This window comes from Tiliqua scincoides, chromosome 1 (assembly GCF_035046505.1).
Source record: "Tiliqua scincoides isolate rTilSci1 chromosome 1, rTilSci1.hap2, whole genome shotgun sequence".
Taxonomy (NCBI): Eukaryota; Metazoa; Chordata; class Lepidosauria; order Squamata; family Scincidae; genus Tiliqua; species Tiliqua scincoides.
Genome location: NC_089821.1, coordinates 177,497,520 through 177,518,932, shown reverse-complemented (window position 1 = coordinate 177,518,932; position 21,413 = coordinate 177,497,520). Strand labels below are relative to the sequence as shown.

At 42.1% G+C, this 21,413-nt stretch overlaps 1 protein-coding gene across 2 annotated transcripts in view; it reads right to left on the bottom strand.

The window, feature by feature from the left end:
* Positions 1 to 21,413, bottom strand: part of LOC136637824 (regulating synaptic membrane exocytosis protein 3-like) — a 116,056-nt gene that overhangs the window by 64,791 nt on the left and 29,852 nt on the right. Inside the window, exons 3-4 of one of the 2 annotated variants that reach the window (XM_066612434.1) lie at positions 18,045 to 18,157; positions 11,853 to 11,882 (exon numbers count right to left, since the gene is read on the bottom strand). In XM_066612434.1, coding sequence (XP_066468531.1) covers positions 11,853 to 11,882; positions 18,045 to 18,157 — 143 coding nt within the window. Of the gene's footprint in view, positions 1 to 5,227; positions 5,261 to 11,852; positions 11,883 to 18,044; positions 18,158 to 21,413 lie in introns of those variants that run through there. The other variant, XM_066612435.1, reaches the window with a different exon arrangement.

Here is a 21,413-nt window from a genome sequence, read left to right as displayed (position 1 = left end):
CAAGAGAGATCTGTGCTAAAACTTTCCTCAAGTGTGCTAATTTATTATAAGCAGCGAGGGTTTATTTGCACAGGGAAGCATTCCAAATAGCCCAGAATCCTACCATTTCTGCTTACCACCTCATTCTTCAGAAATGTGTACACAGACAGCCTGATCCTACTGCTACACAATGCCAGTGGACCGCATGCTGCCCCGGCAACAGCAGTCAGAAACATGCTGTAAGGCACCTTGCAGCAGCCAGGACATGTACAGTGCCAGCGGAGAGGCCAGTGCTCTGGGCCTCAGTTCCGGTAGGATGACCAGTTGAAGCCCATGGCAGTGAGTAGACTGCTGCATGATGGGGAGGCATTCCAAGGTGGAGGGAAGGCAGAGAGAGGGCAAAACTAGGTGGGGGAGGGCAGGCCGGAGGCAGTGTAAGCCTGGAAGTGGCGGGGACATCTGCCAAATCATAAGCTGCCTCTCAGGCCTCAGAAGCCGACATGGGTCTCCTCGGTTATGCACCAAGGTGGGATGGGGTATGAGTGGATTGGGCCCAGGAAGGGGGTAGGATTAGCAGCCGTATTATGGGCCTGATCCACAGACACAGCTCCACTCAGACTTACAATGGTGAATTAGCAGGTGCAGGTCAAGTCAATTAGCAGGCACAAGTTGAAGTAGTTTCTTTGCTGCAGCTGTAGCTTTCCCTGAGATAAGGGGACAAAATGTCCCCTTATCTTGACAAGATCAGGGGACACCTTATCTTGAGGTGACCTCTAGCCTGCTTAATTCCCACGAGGATACAGTGTGGTTGTGCTGGCCCTGCTACAACAGCACCTTTTAAGATTAGGCTGTAAGCTCCACTGCAATGTAGGATCTTCTTTAACATATTTTACTGTATATATGATTGTGTTTAGCTGATATACGAGTAGTTTTTATGTACATCACTGTACATACATCAGGGAAGTCCAAGGCATATCTATTCAGAAGTAAGTTGCATTAAAATCAAAGGGGCTTTGAAATAAGTGTGCATAGGATTGTATCCTTTGTTTAGTAATTGTGAAAAAGCAGTATGTGTGTAAAACAAGTCTAAGTCCTGAGAATGACTCGGGATGGGCCACTACTTGGTGACTCTGACTCAAGTCATGAAAATTTTTTGCAATTTGTACGGACTCGAGTCACATGTGTCAAGAATTTGGGCACTGACTCAGGACTTGGAGGTTTTACCCTAAAAGTGAAAAGACTCAAACAGACTTGAGTCAAGACTTGCTTTTGTATATACTTGCAATTCTGCTTTGTGTGTGTGCCTGCTTGCTATTTTTTCGCTGCTTCTCCAACTGCACTTGTTTCTTGAAAAGACTCAGACCAAGTCAAAATGACTTGAAAAATGGTTCTGGATGAGTTGAAACAGCTGCTGTTATGACTCATGGGTGACTTGAGTCATGAAGGGCGGAGACTTGAGACTCGACTCAGGTGTGTCTCCAGCACATTCCTGGAATTTCCTATTCCCAAAAAGGTAATATCACTCTGAATTTCTGAGTATCAGACATTATACTGTATGTATAATGTACATATTTTTGTATGAAAATATGTTCATTTTATGAACAGAATAGTATAGCTTTATGCATTACAAAAAGTGGCTTTCAATAATAATCCACTTTGTACACATTCTATGCCAAAATTACTATCCTTTGAACATAAACATTGCACATTTGTTTCAAGAAATATGAGCAGCTGGCCATGTGAACCAGGTGCCCACCGACACAATTTCAAGCCACCTCCTTGTGGCAGCTGTACGGCGAAAAACAGCCTTAAGAACTTATTAGCAAATTTGTAGATGATGATAGATTGAGTCAGATGTATGGAAATAAACATAAGGGTTTTTAAAATCAATGTAATAGCAGAAACATTAAAAAAAAGTCTATGACCTAGTTAATACACTTACCCATGATCTTCTTCAAACGGCAAAGGGGCAGGTGTGCACCCCCTCCCCTCTCATATAGTATGTGAGGCAGGAAGTCCACATGGAGGCCCAGTTTGCATGATTCTTCCCCCTGGAAAAAAGATGGGGAATCATGCAAATTGGGCTTAAATGTATATAGATCTTCATGAGGCCTCAGAAGCTAAGTGCTTGGTGTTCAGAAGAGTTGTTAGCTCTTACGACACCTTGCTCTATAGGCAAAGTACACTTTGCCAAGGGGTGCGTAATTCAAAAAGGACAGAAGGCAACTGTGACACACATTCCTAGAAGACTTCTTTTTTATTGCACTGAAAGCCCCACTATCACCACTCTGTTGAATACTTATCTAATAGGCAGAGGTATCTTGTTCATGCTTGCTGCTTGCAATATGAGGACAGTGTGTTCAAGGAGAGGCAGCCTGAATAGCTTTACTCAAGTTTAAAGGGTGTGGATATAGAAAAAATATTTGGGGTTTTACAAAATACATTAATTAAAAGAGCACAAAACAGACCTGTTCTATTTTCTCTAAACTAAACTATTGGTTTTCTCCAGTCAGTTAATCACACAGGCCAATACACATTTTGCTTCCTTAAACGTTACACCAATTCCTGGGTATATTTGGGGTGCTGATTCCAAAAATGGCATCCATTTTGCCCTATCACGTCTAGTTTTGGAGACAAGGCATCGCCTCTTTAGTGAATGGTTCAATCAGCTTCTTCATGAGGAAGCCCACACCATGGCTTCAGGAAGCCTACACCATGAGGAAGCTGCTTGAGCCATTGACTAATGAGGCGATGCCGTGTCTCCAAAACTAGACATGATAGGGCAAAACGGATGCCATTTTTGGAATTGGCACCCCAAATTCATTAAACCACCATAAAGTTTGGGAAAAACTTTTCTGACCCTCAATTTTGCAGGCCTGTGTTATCAGAGCCACAGTTAAGCTGTCACTCCTGACAGCTGTTTGGGGGAGGATTGGGCTGGGCTGCATCTGCAAGATCCGATGACTGGAGTGAATCTGAGTCATCCCACTGGGGCCCAGAGAGCAGCAGAGCAGATAAGTAAAACATTACTTATGTCTCTGCCACCGCCTGGTCCCAGAAGAGGCTCTTTCAGGACCACTGCATCATGTAGACCAGCGTTGGATAGGATTAGGCCATTAAATATATAAATACTGGTGGATGAATGGACATGTGCACAACCAGATTTCTTATTAGTTCCAAATGTGTGGACATTTACATACATTCTTTGCTCTTGTAATTAATTATTTGCTCCTGTAATCAATGCATTCCACTCAGTTTGCAGTCTTTTGCCTCAACATACACAAGTGAACCAAATACCTACATTCCAGTCTCCCCTGAACACTGTGTATGTCCCCATTGGCTCATTCTCAATTCTTATCCACCTCCCACCTACCTAGCCCACTTTGAAAGCTATTATAATTTAAAATTATAATTTATAAAAATGCACCCTTGGAATAAAAACACATAACACTGCTTTCTGCACTTCTAACTTTAGAAAACACCAAATCTGCAAAAAAAGAAAACCATTTTCATCCACCTCTGCCCACCAGATTAGGTTTAAATTCCCAGTGCTGTAGCAAGGGTATATATATGCAGTCTAGTAGTCATATCAGTACGGTACCTGCTATGAGAGGAAGAACTACAGGAATAGAAAGCAAGCAGTGTTTCCTGTGTGTTTTTGATTCTCTGTCTGTGAAACTCTCCTGATAGAAGAGTAGATCCTTGATTTTTAATCAGTATTTTCTTAGTTTCTGTTTAGTACCTTGTGGTGATTCAAACATGAGTCCTAGTTTTTTGTATTGGCAACCTTCAGTCCCAAAAGACTATGGTATCGCGCTCTGAAAGGTGGTTCTGGAACAGCGTCTAGTGTGGCTGAAAAGGCCAATTCGGGAGTGACAATCCCTTCCACACTGGGAGCAAGTGCAGTCTGTCCCTGGTCTGTCTCCCTGGCTATGGGCCTTCCTTCTTTGCCTCTTAGCCTCAGACTGTTGGCCAAGTGTCTCTTCAAACTGAGAAAGGCCATGCTGCACAGCCTGCCTCCAAACGGGCCGCTCAGAGGCCAGGGTTTCCCACTTGTTGAGGTCCATCCCTAAGGCCTTCAGATCCCTCTTGCAGATGTCCTTGTATCGCAGCTGTGGTCTACCTGTAGGGCGCTTTCCTTGCACGAGTTCTCCATAGAGGAGATCCTTTGGGATCCGGCCATCATCCATTCTCACATGACCGAGCCAACGCAGGCGTCTCTGTTTCAGCAGTGCATACATGCTAGGGATTCCAGCACGTTCCAGGACTGTGTTGTTTGGAACTTTGTCCTGCCAGGTGATGCTGAGGATGCGTCGGAGGCAGCGCATGTGGAAAGCGCTCAGTTTCCTCTCCTGTTGTGAGCGAAGAGTCCATGACTCGCTGCAGTACAGAAGTGTACTCAGGATGCAAGGAGTCCTAGTTATTAGGGGGCAAAAGCAGGTATTCATTCCACACTAAATCATCTGAGATGCAGGACTTGACTTGACCTACTTGACCTACATCCACCAAGATGAATGCAGCCCATCTACTAGGTGCTTGATAATTCCGTGATTTTGTAATTCCAGCTGGACAGCAAAGCCAGTAAGCTATCATGCTCTTATGGGCTGGCTACTGTAACCAGTGGGCTATAATCAGCTGGAAGAAGGAAGCATGACATCACAAGTTGTGCCGTTCTGAACCAGAGTGATCTAGTTTCCGAGGAAGCCAGTATCTTTAAACTCAGTGCATCATCCAAATTCCCCATAAACATGTCGGCCCAAATCTTATGGGAAGTTTATGTCCTCGGGTCAGTGCATAAAGCCAAAATTCTATACAGTTGAAAGTTGCTTAAACCCAAGCACAACTCCAAGAAGCCCCATGTAGGGGCTTCCCATAATCTCTGCTTCTCTCTCCACCCTCCCCCACTTCAAGCAGCCCCTTCCCTGCCTCCGTTTCGTCCTCTCCACGCGCCTGTGCTGCTCAGCGCTGCACTTACAGGCATCACTGGCCAACAGGCTGGGTTCAGAACTGGCAGGACAATGCAGGCCTTTCCACTAGCGCCGCCTACTCACAAATCATTGTGAATGTGCTTTATGGCATGTTTGTGATAGGTCGCGATGGCACAGTGGCTGCTGCACCAACACAGTTCTACAATAGGATTGGGCCAACAGTCACTTCTGTGGGTGCTGAATCTGATGTGGATCAATTCCATTCTTTGGAAAACATACACAAATAAGGGTTCCAGTTATAAGTCATGACCTCAAGACACTACTGCCTTGGATCTCTGGGTTGAGTCTATCTCCTTTTTGACTGATCCTATTGCAGATAACACATGAAAGAGCCAGCTCCATCTCCAGAGTGAGACTGAGAAGTTATAAAGCTCAGAACTGGTGTAGCAGCTCCAAAAACATCCCAAGTGACATAACTTACAGCATAAGCCTATGCATGTCTACTCAGAAGTAAGTTCCATTGTGTTCAGAGGGGCTTACTCCAGGAACTGCAATCTTAGGAAGTTAAACATGTGCACTGTATACTGGGATTAAAATGACTCCTGCTGTATATTCAATCCATTTTCATGAATCCTTTCCACCATTACCAGTATTAGTGATGACAGGCTTAGAGATGGATGTTGTTATTCATCTGCTATGAGACAGATACTTAAACTCAAAATGATAACGTGGATTTTTTTCCCTAGTATAAATTGAGAAGAACAACGGCCCAATCCTAACGGGGGTGTGCACGGGGAAGAAAGCACTATAAAGTGCATTGTGACAGCACAAGGCCCAGGCGCACCGGTGGGAATGCCAGAGCCTTCATGCTGGCATTGATGTAGCAACAGAGGCCCGCCAGAGCAGGTAAATCCAGCACAGGGGCAGGGAGAGGGGCTGAATGGGGCGGGGGAGGGCAGAACAGGGTGGTGACCGGGGCAAGTGGATTGGGCCTGGGAGGGGGGATTGGAGACACTGGCTCAATGATGGACTTGCATGGATCACCTGCATGTTGCATGCTTGCACACTGAATGCCTGCACAGATCAATGTAGATTTGTACCAGCAATATTGCAAGTACAGGTCCAAGTTGATTCATTGCAGCTGCTAGGGCATGCCCTGGGGCAATGGGACAAATGTCCCCTTACCCCCACAAGACTTTCCACAGCTAAAATTCCCCTATGTGGTGCATCGCCACATGGGAATTTAGGTTGGATTGATCTGTAAGACTGCTATTCTAAGTACACTTATTCAAGAGTAACTTCTACTGAACTCAAGAAGACTTACTTCCAAATACACATTTAAAAAGCTGGACTGTTAATGTTTAGTGTTCTTTTGAGCACTGTCCGGGGCGACCCTCCCCAGGGCCCCTGACTTACCTTCTCAGGGGAACAACCCCCAGGTCCGCACCCCAGTGAACCCCCTAAGTGGGGAGAGCCCTCATTGGCTCCCTCCCCTGCTTGCCAGGCCGTGCCAACAACAAGGCAGGCAGGACACGCCCCTTCCAGCCCTGGCAGCTGCTGGGGTGAGAAGGGAGGCGGTGACCCACCAGGTCTCCCAATCTGATGGATGGGAGAACTCACCGCCCTCAAGACGCCCCGCCGTCGTCCAGCGAGCAGCGCTCTGCCCAACCGCCAGATGGGTGCGGTCATCTCCACCCGATGATGTCAGCGATAGGCAATGCCTGCCGTGTGCCTGGTCCACTGATGGGAGCCCCTGTACACCTCGGGGGGGGGAGGTCAGAGCCCAAGAGTCCCAGGAACACAGCAAGGTGCAGCCGGGGAGAGACAAGCTGGGAGCCTCTCCCTACACTCTCCTCAGACCCTCTCTATGCAGGCCTAGGGCAAGGCTGCAGGCCAGCCCCTTTTACCCCACCCAAGCAGGAAGGGCAGGAGCTGGGCGGAGCCTGGAGCCTCCTTAAAGATTGGGCTGGCCAGTGATGAGGGCAGACCACAGGGAGCAGGCTGTCGTGAGGTAGGAGCTTGGAGCTCCAGCTTACCTACCCATGACCTGGGAAACCTGTCCTGAACCAGAGAGGGGAATCAGGGTGCAGTTAACCCCTCCCCTGCACTGGGTACTTGAGGCCAACCCGACCTGCTCATCTCAACAACCCGACGTGAACGGGGGAAGCCCGTTGTGGGGCTAACCCCTTTCCTGTTCCAGACAGAAGCCTTGGGGGGTCACTACTCCGCTCCTTCCTCCGACCCTGGCCCAAGGATCCCACAAGCACTCTTGGGGCCACTTTATACAATCAGCTCAATCGAGTGCTTAAGTGTTTCTTAGACAGTATCACTTCAGGCTCCAGGGTTTGTACACTGGGGGGAGGGGGCGCTTGTTTGAATGTTCCCTCATGAGGAAAAAAAAAACTGTCAGCCTATAGAAAAGAAGATCAGATAGACATTTTTGTCTAGCCTTTTCCCTAACTTTATTATGCACAGGAACCTTTTTTCCAACAAGGGAAATTACTCTAGAACTCCCTCTGCATGCAGCGTGAAGTCGCACAATCCAGTAAATTTAGGATCGCTGTCTAAAATTTCCAATGACATAAAATGCTGCTTTTTGGCCTTTAGTAAGATCAAATCTTGTTATTCTTTGACTGAGAAGAAAACAGGTTTGTCTCATCACCGAAAGGAAATATTTTGAAATGGTAAGTATGCCTGGTTGGTGTTTTAGAGCACATAAGTCACATTGTGCCAAAACACAACAAAGCATTTAATGTGGAGATGCAGATGTAGATAATCAGGAGATTTTTTTGAAAATGCGAAAAGATTTAGATTCAAGTAATAAGAGGAAAAGTTAAGAGACCAGGATTTGTTCGTTCTATAGTAAAACAGATCCCAAAGTTTTTAGCAGATTTTCTTTAAACTTTGTCAGGCTCTTCCGGCTCACATCAGATTGGCTTGGAAACAAGCTATGCTAGAATTCCTAAAGGAGCTTCTTATACCTGTATCTTCATGGATATGCCAGCCTATCCAGTTCGGTAGGGCATGGTTTTTTAAAGGTGCTGCCACTACAATTGCCACCACTGCGCACCTTATGACCAGTAGGACCAGCATCCATTGCAACTACTCTTTGAATTCTTGTATCCCACCCATTTCTGCTCTTTCCAATCAACTGTGGCAGTGCTAACTTGTTTGCAAAGGGATCATGTACAGTAGCAGTGTATCTACTGTCCTGGGCAGTGACTCCTGGCATCACTTGTGTCGCCCCTCCCCCAAGCATGCAGATGCAGAACTAGATGATACCACTGCCAATTACTTCTGGGCTGGTAAGCCTGCAAGCGCAGTGACAACCTGCTGCAGCAGGTGGCGACAGAGGCAGCACTTTGGGATTTTGCTGCCATGCTGTTCTGGAGTTTCCTTTGGAGGCCAGCCTCCAAAGGAGACACACTGGAATAGAGAAGCAGCAAAATCCCAAAGTCGCAAAAGGAGGTGGGGGGGGGGCCTTTGGGATTTTGTTGCCAGCCTCCAAAGGAAAACCTGGAACTGCACAGTAATGAAACCCCAAAGCTTGTCATTGTCCCCACAGCCTCCTCCTGTTTCAGCAGTGTGCTTGGAGGTTTGCACTGACTTTCAGTGCTGAGTAGCTGCAAACCTGACCACTGACCACAGTGCTATGCTTGGAGGCTTACAGCCACTCCGTAGAAACCAAAAATCTGCTGGGAAGCCAAAGGGAAGAAGCCACTTGGCCCAGCAAGGCCGCTGCTTCTCCGCACACTCCCTTCTGGTGCGGTGCAGCCGGGGGGGGGGGGTGCCAGAACATGGTGCATGAAGTTCAGAAGCTGCAGCTCTGAGCTGGGCTGAGTGGCTTCTTCCAAGGTGGCAGCCACCATCTTAGATGGCCTCACATGGCACACTCGCGTGACACTCCGGTCTGGAACCTAGGGTACTATGTCTTGTATCTCCCACTTGGTACACTACTGATGTAGTTTTCTGCCTGATTATAGCAGTGTTATACCACCTCATAACAAATCCTCTCATGCTACAGGGCCTTCCCTTGGATTCTGTTTCCTGTACAGAGAGGCAACTTCAACATATGAGGTCTTCTTTCTCAGGTAATTCTCAACACTATCAACATTCTGCCTTATATGGCTTTCCCTCATCTTGGAACTCTCCAGATTTGTTCCACCCACTCATGTCCATATCACTAAAGTAAAGCCAGAGGCACAGGCATTACTGAACTTAGTGTGAGTATTTCTGAAGATTTTTTTTCAATTTAGACATGTTTTGCTCTAAATTTATTTTTCTGCATGTCTTCAGTGTTATTTCATTTAAGTCCTGAACCAAATCTGTGTGACATCAAGGACATGTCATAGCATTGTGCTGAGAGAGGTCTTGGCATGTTATTATTTGTAAACCGATTTCTAATATATACAAATCTTTCCGTAAGCTATTTCTTTACAGATTCCTTTAATCATAGATGGAACTGATCAATTTGCAAAAGTTGCCCATTCAGATATACAAACCCCTCACTGGAGATTTTGTCCTATACATTTTTCTTTGTATTTCCAAAGTGGTTGATTCACATGTTGCAAAAATCCAATAATTTCCTACAAAACTTAGTAATGAGAATTTGGGGAAGCAAACATCCAGAATAACTTACTGACGAATTTCTCTCTAGGTTACTCTTTGCTAAGGAAAAAGGGGCATAGAGTCACCATCCATTAAATGAAGGCATAGCACCATGACAGTGGAGACAGACTTCAAACTTTTGCCCTCACATCCTGGGTAGTACTTTACCTGGAAAGTTCGAATACTGAAGAATCCTGATCCCTGCCTCCTCAAGCTTGTACATCAAATTTGTCCAACCTCCCCATCCACGTGTTAGTCCAGTGAGGCATTGGTGGCAGGTAAAAGGTGGGTGGAGCTTAAGCTTACCTAGTCATTTGTGCCTCCCTTGCTGGCCATTCTGCATGCATATGAGCTGTATGCTACTCCTCATACCCTCCCATACTCCTGTTGCTGCAGTCTGGGCCTGGCTGGTTACCATTTGGAGCCAGGTAGGAATTTTTCTGTCTTACCAGATTGGCTATCGGTAAGCCGTTTTTTCACCTACCTCAGATTGTGGGAATTTTTCTATCTGTGTACTACCACAGTCATTTTTGCACTGCAGGTTAGTGTAGGCACAAAGGCTCTTGGTGAGCATACGAAAGTCAGCGAAGACCGGGCAGGACACACTTCCACTCCTCAGTTGCTTCCCAGCATGAGGGGCTGGCAGGGATGCCCCAGCCTGAATCACTTGGCCCACTTCAACTGCTCTGCAGCCTGTGGCAGGCTTCTGTGTTTCAGCTGTCTCTGCCCCTTTGTGGGGTTGGTGATGATAAGCTTGTGAGCCCCTTACAAAGGGGAGTGGCTTGGAGTCAGGGTGGGATTGCCCACCTAGGTCGGGCTATCGTCTGATGCCTCTGCAGCAAGTTGTGTATGCACTACAACCTTCTTTTAGTTACTTCAGGTTTCAAGCTTCCCTCTGAATCTGGCTATCAATGAAAGTGGCACTTCAACCCATATGTCATTGTCTCGTGTGGTTATTGGGGAGTGCACGGGCAAATGAGATAATGGAAGAGCAAAAGGCCTGAGGTTCCACTAAGATATCTTTTTGTTACAGACAATAACTGCTGGCAGAGAACACACCTCTTATGTCATTGTACATTTATGATAACTGGTGCACTTAAATGGAGAAATACACTGTGATAACCTACCCGGAGTTGTTTTTTTTAAGTGGCAAAAAAATTACCCACATACCCACTCATTGTTGATTCCCATGATTAAGCATACTTTTTAGAGCAGGGGTGTCAAGCTCATTTCATACAGAGGGCTGCACAGCATTCATGATGCCTGCTGAGGGCTGGAAGTGATGTTATCAGGCAGCAAGTAATGTCATTAAACAGGTCATAACCAAAAATAAGCACCTTTTCTCACTAGCTGCAAATGACAGAAGAGGAATTACACAAATCTTGACCATATTTCAAGATATGGGAGAGCCCAATTTTCATGTGGGCTTTCCTCAGCACTGCTCAGCAACTGAGCCCGAGGGCTCAACAAAAAGCTTCCGTGGGCCGCATCTGGCCTCCAGGCCTTATGTTTGACAACCCTGTTTTAGAGGGACAACAGGAGGTAAGGACCTTGTAATGTGGATTCTTCAGCCATCCCTTTTGTACTGAACCCAGAACTACGAGATGTATTCTCATGTTCTGAAAGATGACACTTGTCCCAGGAAGTGAATATACCTAGAACAACCAAACTGGCACCAGGTTAAATGTTAAGATAATGGCTGTATCTTAATCTTGGGTGAAGTTCTGGTCTATAGTCAGAAGCTTCTTCTACTCATGGAGAGAGTGTTGAGCTCATGTAAAGAGTTATTGCAACAGGTTGAAGGGATTCTTTCCAAGAGTACTGCACTCCTTCAGCGAGCAGAAGAAGATTTTGACTTGTGCTCTGCCAAATGTTAGGAGACAACCCAGTGGCTTGGTTCTAGTTACAAATGGGAAGGTACTTCCACTTATAGAAACTGGGGGAGCTAAGATTCTCTTCTTCCATTTGTAGTTATTTGCACAATATCCCACATCATTCTCCAGCTCCTCTAGCCCTCAGGACCAGCTTTTCAGGAGGATACTGGGAGCTGCCGAGCAAAGTCAGCGGAAAAGTGCCATGCTTTAAGTGGAACAGGATTCATGGTGCTTAGTATCCAAGCCATAATTTCATTAATAAATGTGAGATTTTAAAAAGTAATTTGAGAATTCTAAAGACACATGAACTGAATGATGTTTAGATACTTGAGGAATAATCTTTTCCATGGATTTACATTCTTAATTGAATGTAACCTACATAAATGGACTGACATGAAAATTAGTGCAGGGTAAAGGTAAAAATAACATGACGAGTGTTAGTAAAATTGACATGAATATTTACCTTTTGATGATGAGCTATAATTCTCTTGTTCTTCAATGAATAAAATGCACGGAATGATGGGAACAAAAGAAAGAAATCAGCAAATTTAAAGTTAGACAAAAAAAGGTGTTACACATGAAAATGGCAAACACTTCAGGCTCCGTTGCAGCATGCATAAAATTAATGTGTGGAAACTTCAATGACAAAACCATGGTAAATTATAAAGTTTGAGGCCACCAACCAATACAGAATTATGCATACTCTTCATTGAAATTTACTGTCTTAAGCACACTTAAGACTCAATGTTGGACTGTGGTCTGGAATTTATTTTTTTTACAAAGTTTTATATTGCAAGAAGTGTTTCACAAGCTACATTCCTAATTGTCTTGATGAGAATTTAACAAAACAAGTAGCCCCATTAGAATGAAAAGGGTTATTCATGCAAGAAGATTCTTTACCCATCAAAGTTTCCATATCATCTACCATTTAAAGCTATCACAATAAAATTGAAATCAAGTGTGCCAGGAATCTAAAATGTAAACTGGAGCACATATCTTTTTTAATCCATTCCCGATAACAATACTTATTGTACTCAATTAAAGGCATTATATGGTGCTTTCCCACTCTATGAGAAAGGATTCTTCACCTAGTTGAATATAACTACTGCAAAGCTCACCTTGCTAGCACACCCAAGGGATGAAGCATTTATTGAAGCATGTTAACAAAAGATCAAGTGAAGATATAATAGGTATTCCTATCAACTCTCCAAGAAGTAATTGTCATTTAATAGTTACAATTGTATTTTCAACAATAACAGTTAAAATACCTTGCTTTCTTAAAAATCTTACTAAATAACTTATTTTCCTTCGAAATTCTATAGCACCCTCAAAAAAATAGTGGGATTTTTGAGGGGTGTGTATGTGTCTCTTAGATAGCACCCAAAAATACTGGCATATAAGAAAATATGTCAAGCGGCATCTTAAAAACGTATGCAAATAAGAAGCTATCCTATCTGAAGCTAGACTACAGAATACCTGGATAAGATTACTCATCTGCCCAAATCCTAACCAACTTTCCAGCACTGGCATAGCTGTGCCAATGGGACGTGTGCTGCATCCTACAATTGGATAACACTCACAGAGGCCTCCTCAAAGTAATGGAATGTTTGTTCCTTTACCTCAGAGTTGCATTGCCCTTATGTCGATGCTGGAAAGTGGGTTATGATCGCGCCCTAAGACTGCAATCCTAAGCACAGTTTCCTGGGAATAAAGTCCCATTGAATTCAGTGGAACTTAGTTTTGAGTAGACAGGCATAGGACTGCACTGTAATATTGTCAAATAATCTGGAATCAAATATTGTCTTAAATGCATCTTAGTTCCACAGAGAGTTGTGTGTTCTTGTCATTGAACCAGGTTCAACTGCTTAGTGTAAATGAGCAGAATAGCAACTCCATTCCAACAACCACATCTTCTAAATTACTATATTTTAATAGCGACATTGTAGTGCATGTGATGCAAGTAACTATGGGCAATTGTGACAGAAAACTGATGAGGCACCTTTTCTGGGCAATGTCCATTCATCTAAACGGGGCTTCTGAGTGTCTCCAATAGAAAACTTGCTGGGTTGCACTATCTGTTGTATCAAACATGAGGAAACCAAAGAAAATTCTGAAAATTTGAAATATTCTCCAACATTAGTCTCATATATAATCACCCACATACTTCACTGGTTTTGAAATTTCAAGATACCCACTGCTGACAAACCAGTGTAGAGTTGCATTCTTGTCCCATTATTTTCATGGTCCACTACACATTGCGGTCCAACTACTTTTTTCATATTCCCATGCATTTCTCTTACACTCATTGCTATTAGGTGGTACACTTTAGATAAAAGACACTGAGTAAGAAATAATGCAGAAACCTCTTCTGAATGATTAATTTGAACTTGAGTAGTAATGATGGCAGGTTCGTATCTGAAACCACAACATTCATTCCAGAAAGGTCTGCACTGTCACAAGAATAAATACAATAATGATCTTTTTTTGCAAGAAAAAACTATACGCCTTCAACATATGCTTCATATATACTCATACACTGAACATACAGAGTCCATTTTTCCATGGGATACTATGCTTTTGCTCATCAAAAATTATAACATTTTACTGTGCTTAAAATAAAAAATAATGCTATGCCAAAGTACAGTGTACTGTACAAACTCAAGAAGTTTAAAAATTGTAATTAAATACAGTTGTAGAATAGTATCTGAAGGCCTTTTTGATATGAACCTCTAGTATTATTGCAGAGGAAAGTAGGATATAAAAGGAAGTGCTTAAGAAACCCAGTTGTTTGTCAAACAATGGAACTGAACTCTACTTTCAATTGCAAACCATAAATGACAAGTTAATTCCACTGAAATCAGTGGAACTCAAACCCAAACACGTGGTAAGGACTAAAGTATAGCAAAGCAGTTCTGACATTCTAGATATCAGTAACCAAGTCTCAGTCTGTCAATAGGTTCAGAATGGTGGAGGGCCACCAAAAATAAAAAATAAAATAAAAATCACATAATCTATTTTCTTAAGCCATTTTTGTCCAGTGTTGCATATACCAGGGGCATATACCAAATGTGTATACCTGTGGGCTGGGCAAAAATGGGTTAACTTTGTATTTTTTTCTGTATTTATTCTTCTGCATTTAAGCCATTTCTGTTCAACGTTGCATATATGCAACAGGGACCAAATGTGCACACCTGTGAGCCAGGCAAAAAAAATACACTCTCCTCCTCCCTATCCTCTTTCATGCACTTCTTTCATCTTTGTTACTCTGAATGCAGTTTGCGAACGCTTGCATAGTATAGTTATTTCTCTAAATATAGTGATAGTAAAGACACTTATAAATATTACAGTGCACTACAACAAGGACGTAAACACAGAAATCTATTGCATAATTTGTCAAATTTTTTACTGTAATTTGACGGCACTTTGTCATCCCCAGTAAAATGGCTGGGCATTCCTCATTTCACCCTGAATGTCCCCTTTCCCTTCCATTACAACAGTACAACTGTTTCACTCACACTTGTTATAGTTTCTCACTCAGAATTTAGCTCTTACTGCAACAATTCATAAGGGCTATTTTAGTATTCATCATGCTAGGACAAGAAAAATGACATACTAGATAGACATCTTGTATGATAGAATTAACTTCTTGAGTTTTAAATAATAAAAGTATTATCCCACAGTATTTATTTTTAATTAAAAATTATGCCAGTCTTTGTTGAATAGCTAGTGGAATGTAAATAATGGAAAACGGAAATACTCATTTTTGTAACCTCAGTAGATTGATGTCCATCACCTATAGATAGATTCTGCCATCAGCTATAGATATTTATCTCTTTGAAACCTGCATATTAATCTAAGTTTAGTTGTTATGGAACCAAAGCCCAGTACATGAAAGAAAACTTCCCTTAGTCTTCACCATACATTATTCTTAAACAATGCTAAATCATAAACTTAGGCTTTCCTGAACTTCCCAGCACCAGGATCAGAACGAAAAGTTTCCACCATGCAAATGTCCACCTACTTCTAACAGAATTTTTAAAAAGTTATTATTAAGAATATTTATATGCCACTTTTTAACAAAAGAGTTCACAAAGCAGGCTATATAGCAAAAGTAATTAGAAAAAATTCATATCAATATATGAGGAATACATGTTAAGGTCAGATGTTTGATGCCCGTTTCCTCCTAGAACAAATAATATTGGGAAACTATTCCTTAACCAACTGAGGGCCCAATCCTATCCAACTTTCTAGCACTGGTGCAGCTGCAATGCAGCCCGGAGCTATGGGAACAAATGTTCCCTGAGCCTGAGGAGCCCTCCATGACTGAACCCCCACTGCAAGATGTGGCACACGCCTCACTGACATGGCTGCATTAGCACTGGAAAGTTGGATAGGATTGGGCCCCCAGATACCTAAAAAAAATAATTAAATGCTGTTAAACAAATCTTGCAATAATGAGTTGTTCCACGGAAATCCATGGAAAAATTTATGTGAACAGAAGCCTCAAAATCAAATCACTTAAAATACTTTTAAAGTAATTCAGAGTAACAATTACAATAGTATCATTTCCATACTTTTAAGAACTGACTGTACTGCTAAAGAAATAACCTTTGTGGTGGGATTCGTACATTTTCAGAAATTTGCATGATACGATGGATGCATGGTACAAGATGAATGTATGAAACCTCTCTCAGTTACCATAAGCTGTAAAGTTACTCTAAAAGAAAGATACAACTTAAAAGTACATTTTAAAAAGTTTCCAACACAAAGCAGAACTATACTTCAATAAACTAGTCAGGAATATTTCACCCACACTGACAGCATATATGATTTTTAGCAAAACAAAAGCTATACAATTCAATTCTGATAAGAAATGAAATTACTGTATATGAATTTAGTGCCTAAAAGTACCAATGTAAAGAAACATTATGGGGCTTTTCATTTGTTCTTGATTGTTTCCTATATAACAACCACCACACCAACTAACAGCAAATCATTTTACAGTCTTATGATTTGAAACAGGCTGATCCCAGATTTAAAAAAAACCCTGACAGCATAATCTGAACTGAACGATATTACTACAACTTATTTTTCAGTCATAAGAAATTGTATGACAGACTCTCAACAGTCATAAACAATTCAACTACAAACCCAGAGTAGACCCTGAGTATTTTCTTATTATGCATTATACCATGAAAGTGTATAAAACTTCAGACAAAATTGTCTCTTTTTACACACAGAAGCTTCTAAATTCTTTGCATTCAGAGAAAACAGAGCAGGTTGAACTGCAATGTAGTTTTGTTCCAAGTTCTTGAATGAAATCTAAAGACAGCATGTACCCTGAAGAGCAAATACAAAATACATCCCATGGCATGCGCAGAGTGTTAGAAATATCCAGGTGAAAACAAAGGTATGGAGGGGGAAACCATGCATATGTGTATACCCAGGAACTATGGATACCCAGTAACACATCAATGAGAGCTTTCACATCTTTCAATTCATGTAACCAGGCAACTCTTTCATTTGGAAACTCACATCTATAGAATGCATATCACGGGCAACAACTGAACATTGGCTAGCCATCTCAACAGGTAAACGTATATTCATTTCGGGACACATGGAATACAATCCTACTTTGCAAAAACAGGCAAGTAAAAGTTCTTCTGTAATCCTGTAATTTGGCTGTTGTAAATACAATAAAAAACACAAATATTAGTACTAGTTTGACAGAAGCTTCGTTATAGCAGCCCTTTCCTCCACCTATCTCAGTGCCAAACTAGATGTGTTAACGGAGGTGCATCTTAGTCATCTTTAAAGAGTTACAAATAGCAGCCACCAGAGGCTGGGCTGGGCTGGAACCATGGCACAGTGGGGTTAATTTCTTCCCTCTAAAATTGCCTGCCTGCAGCTGCTATTTGGTGTGAGTAGAAAGAAAATGTGCACCAGCATGTTTTTCCAGCTGGGGCGAACAGCAGCTTTAGGGGAAGGGAATGGAAACAAGTTCCCCTGTTTTCACTGGGAAAACAGCATGGAAGGAAAGTGTTAACATTCCCCTCCCTCACTGTCGCTGACTGGTGCCCTCCATGGTTGCTATTTGGAAAACAGTATCTGCAGATCTCCATCCTCAAGCCTAGTTTGGCCCTCATATTTTCATGGAATTGAATTGCTCATGAGTTTCTTTGACGCACAACAGTGGATTAATTGGGTTTTCGTATTTACCACATCAGTTTACCCCACGACTGCAATTGACTTTTGACATGCTCAGAAAGCAGTGTAATTAGCATTGTCCACATTTCTGTCATCAAATTATGTTTAGCTATTTCCAGCTAACAAAGCAGAATTAATGGTGTGAATACATACGATAGGCTGTTCTCAACAATATTAATCTACTCTTTGCCTAGGACCCATAAAAAAAGACTATGCGTGACACACAGCATTTGCACAATAACCATTAAAAAGCATACAAAAATATTAACTACGCAATTATCAATGGTTGCAAATTGCTATAATTTGAAAGCCATTTTTATTCAATTATATGGTTTTGTTGGTAGGAACCAAGAAAACACTGAACATTTTGTTAAACATGATCAAGATATCTTTGGAAAGCAGGAAAGAAAACAAACCCAAGAGTGAACTATAAGCTTGTATTTGATACCTTGCTCTATACTGCTGCTCCTGATAGGAACTTGTGGAAGCTGTCTTCCCCGACGACTGCTAAAGGGTGTGTCTGCTGGAGATGACTGCATGGGGCTTCCGGGTTGATGCATCCTGCAGGGAGAATTAAGATTATATGGAATAAGGCATCAGAGATACTACAAACACAAAGCTCAAGGCCTGTAGTGAACATGAATAAAAAGAGAAATATCTTACTTTGCATGTATGCATAAGTTCTTAATATCTGCTCCATTCAGAAAACATTCATTTTAGTCCATTGAGGTGAACAAAACCAGAAGGCATGTTCAAGTAGCTTATTTTGAAATCATAGTTAGGAGAAAGCCACTCAGCTATGGACACAATTTATCACTCATCAGGAATCAGTGAAATTATCAATACCAGCATGAATCTGGAGTGAAACGTTGTTCGCTTTTATTCAAATGTCTAATCCAGTGGTTCCCAAACTGTGGGTCGGGATCCACTGATGGGTCAAGACCTGATTTTGGGGGGGGGGGCCACCAAAGGATGATGAAAAATCAGGTAACTAATTGACGCAAGCCCTGAGGCTATTCAAAAATTAGATACTGTAGCTGCTAATTACCCTGCAAAGAACTCTGCTCCTACAGTTTGCAAGATAGCTGCTAACTGCTCTGCAAGGAGCTGAGCTTCTGCATTTTGCAATCATGCACAAATATAGAGAGATAAAGTTTGAGGGTCTTTTTCTGGTTGTTATTATAAATAAATAAATAAATAAATAAATAAATAAATAAATAAATAAATAAATAAATCCATTCTAGATCTCATTTTTAAAAATGTGGTAAACCTAGGTGGCTCCCAATAGAGTATTGTTTTAAAAAGTGGTTCCTGGTGCTATAACATTTGGGAACCACTGGTCTAGTCTATTCAGAAAAGTTTATATTACAATGGTGGAAGCAGTCTGTGCGTGTACATCTGTCTGTCTGTGTACATTTAATTTATGTATACATACGTATAAACAAAAAATAAGTTGTATGTATATTTGCATGCCCATAACACTGGTGTTCATGGTTTTGCTTGGGGCAGTCAGCTATGAACGTATTACTGATGTTCTATAACAATTGTTGAGAGACACAAGAATTGTAAAATTGGCAGTGTGTGTATGGCAGTAGTTATAAAGAATGAAAATACTTGGAACAAAATTTAATGTTTTCCATCCAATTGGAAGTTTGCATACATTTTCAGAAATATTACCTGTGTAAGATGATTAACACAATTTTATAGAACTAGATAGAATGCATACAAGTACAATATAAGAAAACTAATTTTTTAATTAACCAGTGTATGAAATATTCTGAAAGCTCTCATATGAATGCATAACACAACAAAACAATGGGAAGACAAAACATAGGCAGATTTCAACTATTATGACAAGTTCCTTCATATGATTAAACAGTTCAGATAGTGGAGATAGACTGAGCGGAGGATATGAGAAAAGTGTACATATCATGGGGAAAAAAACAGATTTTCTTGGAGTGCCAAAATGAGTGAATGCACTGCATGTACTCTGAAAGGTACACCACATTAACATCTAGGAGGCAGAAAACAAATGTTGTGCTCTGCATTTAATAGCAACCTTGTCAGATGTGGAGAAGGTGATGCCGACCCTCCAGGAGCTAGGCGGTGTACAGAACATAATGGTCTGATACTAGAATGCTCACTCGACCTTGACCGAGTGTGATGTTTTCCCCTAATGACTGGCTGATCATTGATTCTTGGGGTTGGAAGTCCCCTTCTAGAAACACATGGCAGTAGAACCCTAAAACATTAGGGCCAAAAAAAATGGGTTCAGTCATTAGCCACATATAAGGTTTACACACACACACACACACACACACGCACACACACACACACAGTGGTCTCCATATGCATTGACTTTCAGACTCAATAATTTCAATTGTCTCCATAAGTCTGCTTTCTAAATGATCACACAACGTGTTTTCCACTCAGTGCAGATAAATATGTTTGTACTTTTGGAACTGGTAAAATGACAAGAGAGATCTGCAGGTAGCTGGGTCCAGACTTCCTTCCAGTTTAAAAAAATAAAAATAAATACCTTGCACATCTCACAAAGCTTATTGTTAAAATTGTTCATTAATAAAAAATATGTCACAGTCTGCCCCGCAGGCAAACATTTTCAATACACACAGACCTATTGTGCTGCAGTCCAACTTGAAAATGCTAGCTGCAGTTATTTTGAGATAATTGTTTCTGGGCCATTAGAGGCTGCCATGTCCCTTTCTGTCTGAGACAGGGCTTCTGTTCCTTTATGCGCTGAAGAATACAGAGGTCCCAGAAATGAGTGTCTCCCATTACAGTGGTTAATAAGAAAATAAGAGTCGTGCTCTATCAGGCCAAAGGCGCATCTAGTTCAGTTTCCTGTACCTCACAGTAGCCTACCAGGTGCCTCAGTGAGCACTCAACACCACAAGATACCTGCATCCTGGTGCCATTCCTTTGCATCTGGCGTTCTGAGGTAGCCTACTTCTAAAACCAGGAGGCTAAACATACTTATCATGGCTTATAACCTGTGATGGACGTTTCCTGCAGAAATCTGTCCAATTCTCTTTTAAAAGCATCTAGGCCAGATGCCATCACCACATCCTATGGCAAAGAGTTCCACAGACTAATTACACGCTGACTACAGAAATATTTTCTTTTGTCTGTTCTAACTCTCCTGACACTCAGTTTTAGTAGATGTTCCCTGGTTCTGGTGTTCTGTGAGAGGGAAAAGAATATCCTTTTATCCACTCTATCCATCCCCTGCATAACTTTGTATGTTTCAGGCACCTTTTTTCTAGACTGATGGAGTGACGGAATGCAGTGATGGAGAAAATCATTCCTGACAAATATAACCCTGTATCACTACTGTAATACACTATGCAAGTTGAGGTTGAATTAACCTGAAGATACAGAGAGGGAAAAGATGATTACAGGCCAATCCTATCAGCGTTGCTGCTGAAGTGTACACTGCATGCTATGGGGGCATGAACCTGATAGTGCAGGACAGGTAAGTCAAACTGTTTCTTACATATGCCCCTGTAGGTTGCTTGGCCTCCAATAGACCTCCTTGGACCTATGCAAGTTTTTTTGCAAGTGTATGATATGACTCCAAGGAGACTCTCGGGGTGTTTTGGGATGGGGAAAGGGGAACAGCAACTGTTGGGATGAGGAAAAGGGAATAGGCTGCTGTCTCCCATTCCCAAACTGCTCCCTGCCCAGCCTGGTCCTTGACCTATTTGCTCTGGCAGGGCATCTGGGAGCTGCTGTCACATACGGTTTGCAACAGTAGTACAATGGCACTGCAGCTTTCATGCCAGCATCCCAGGTTGTA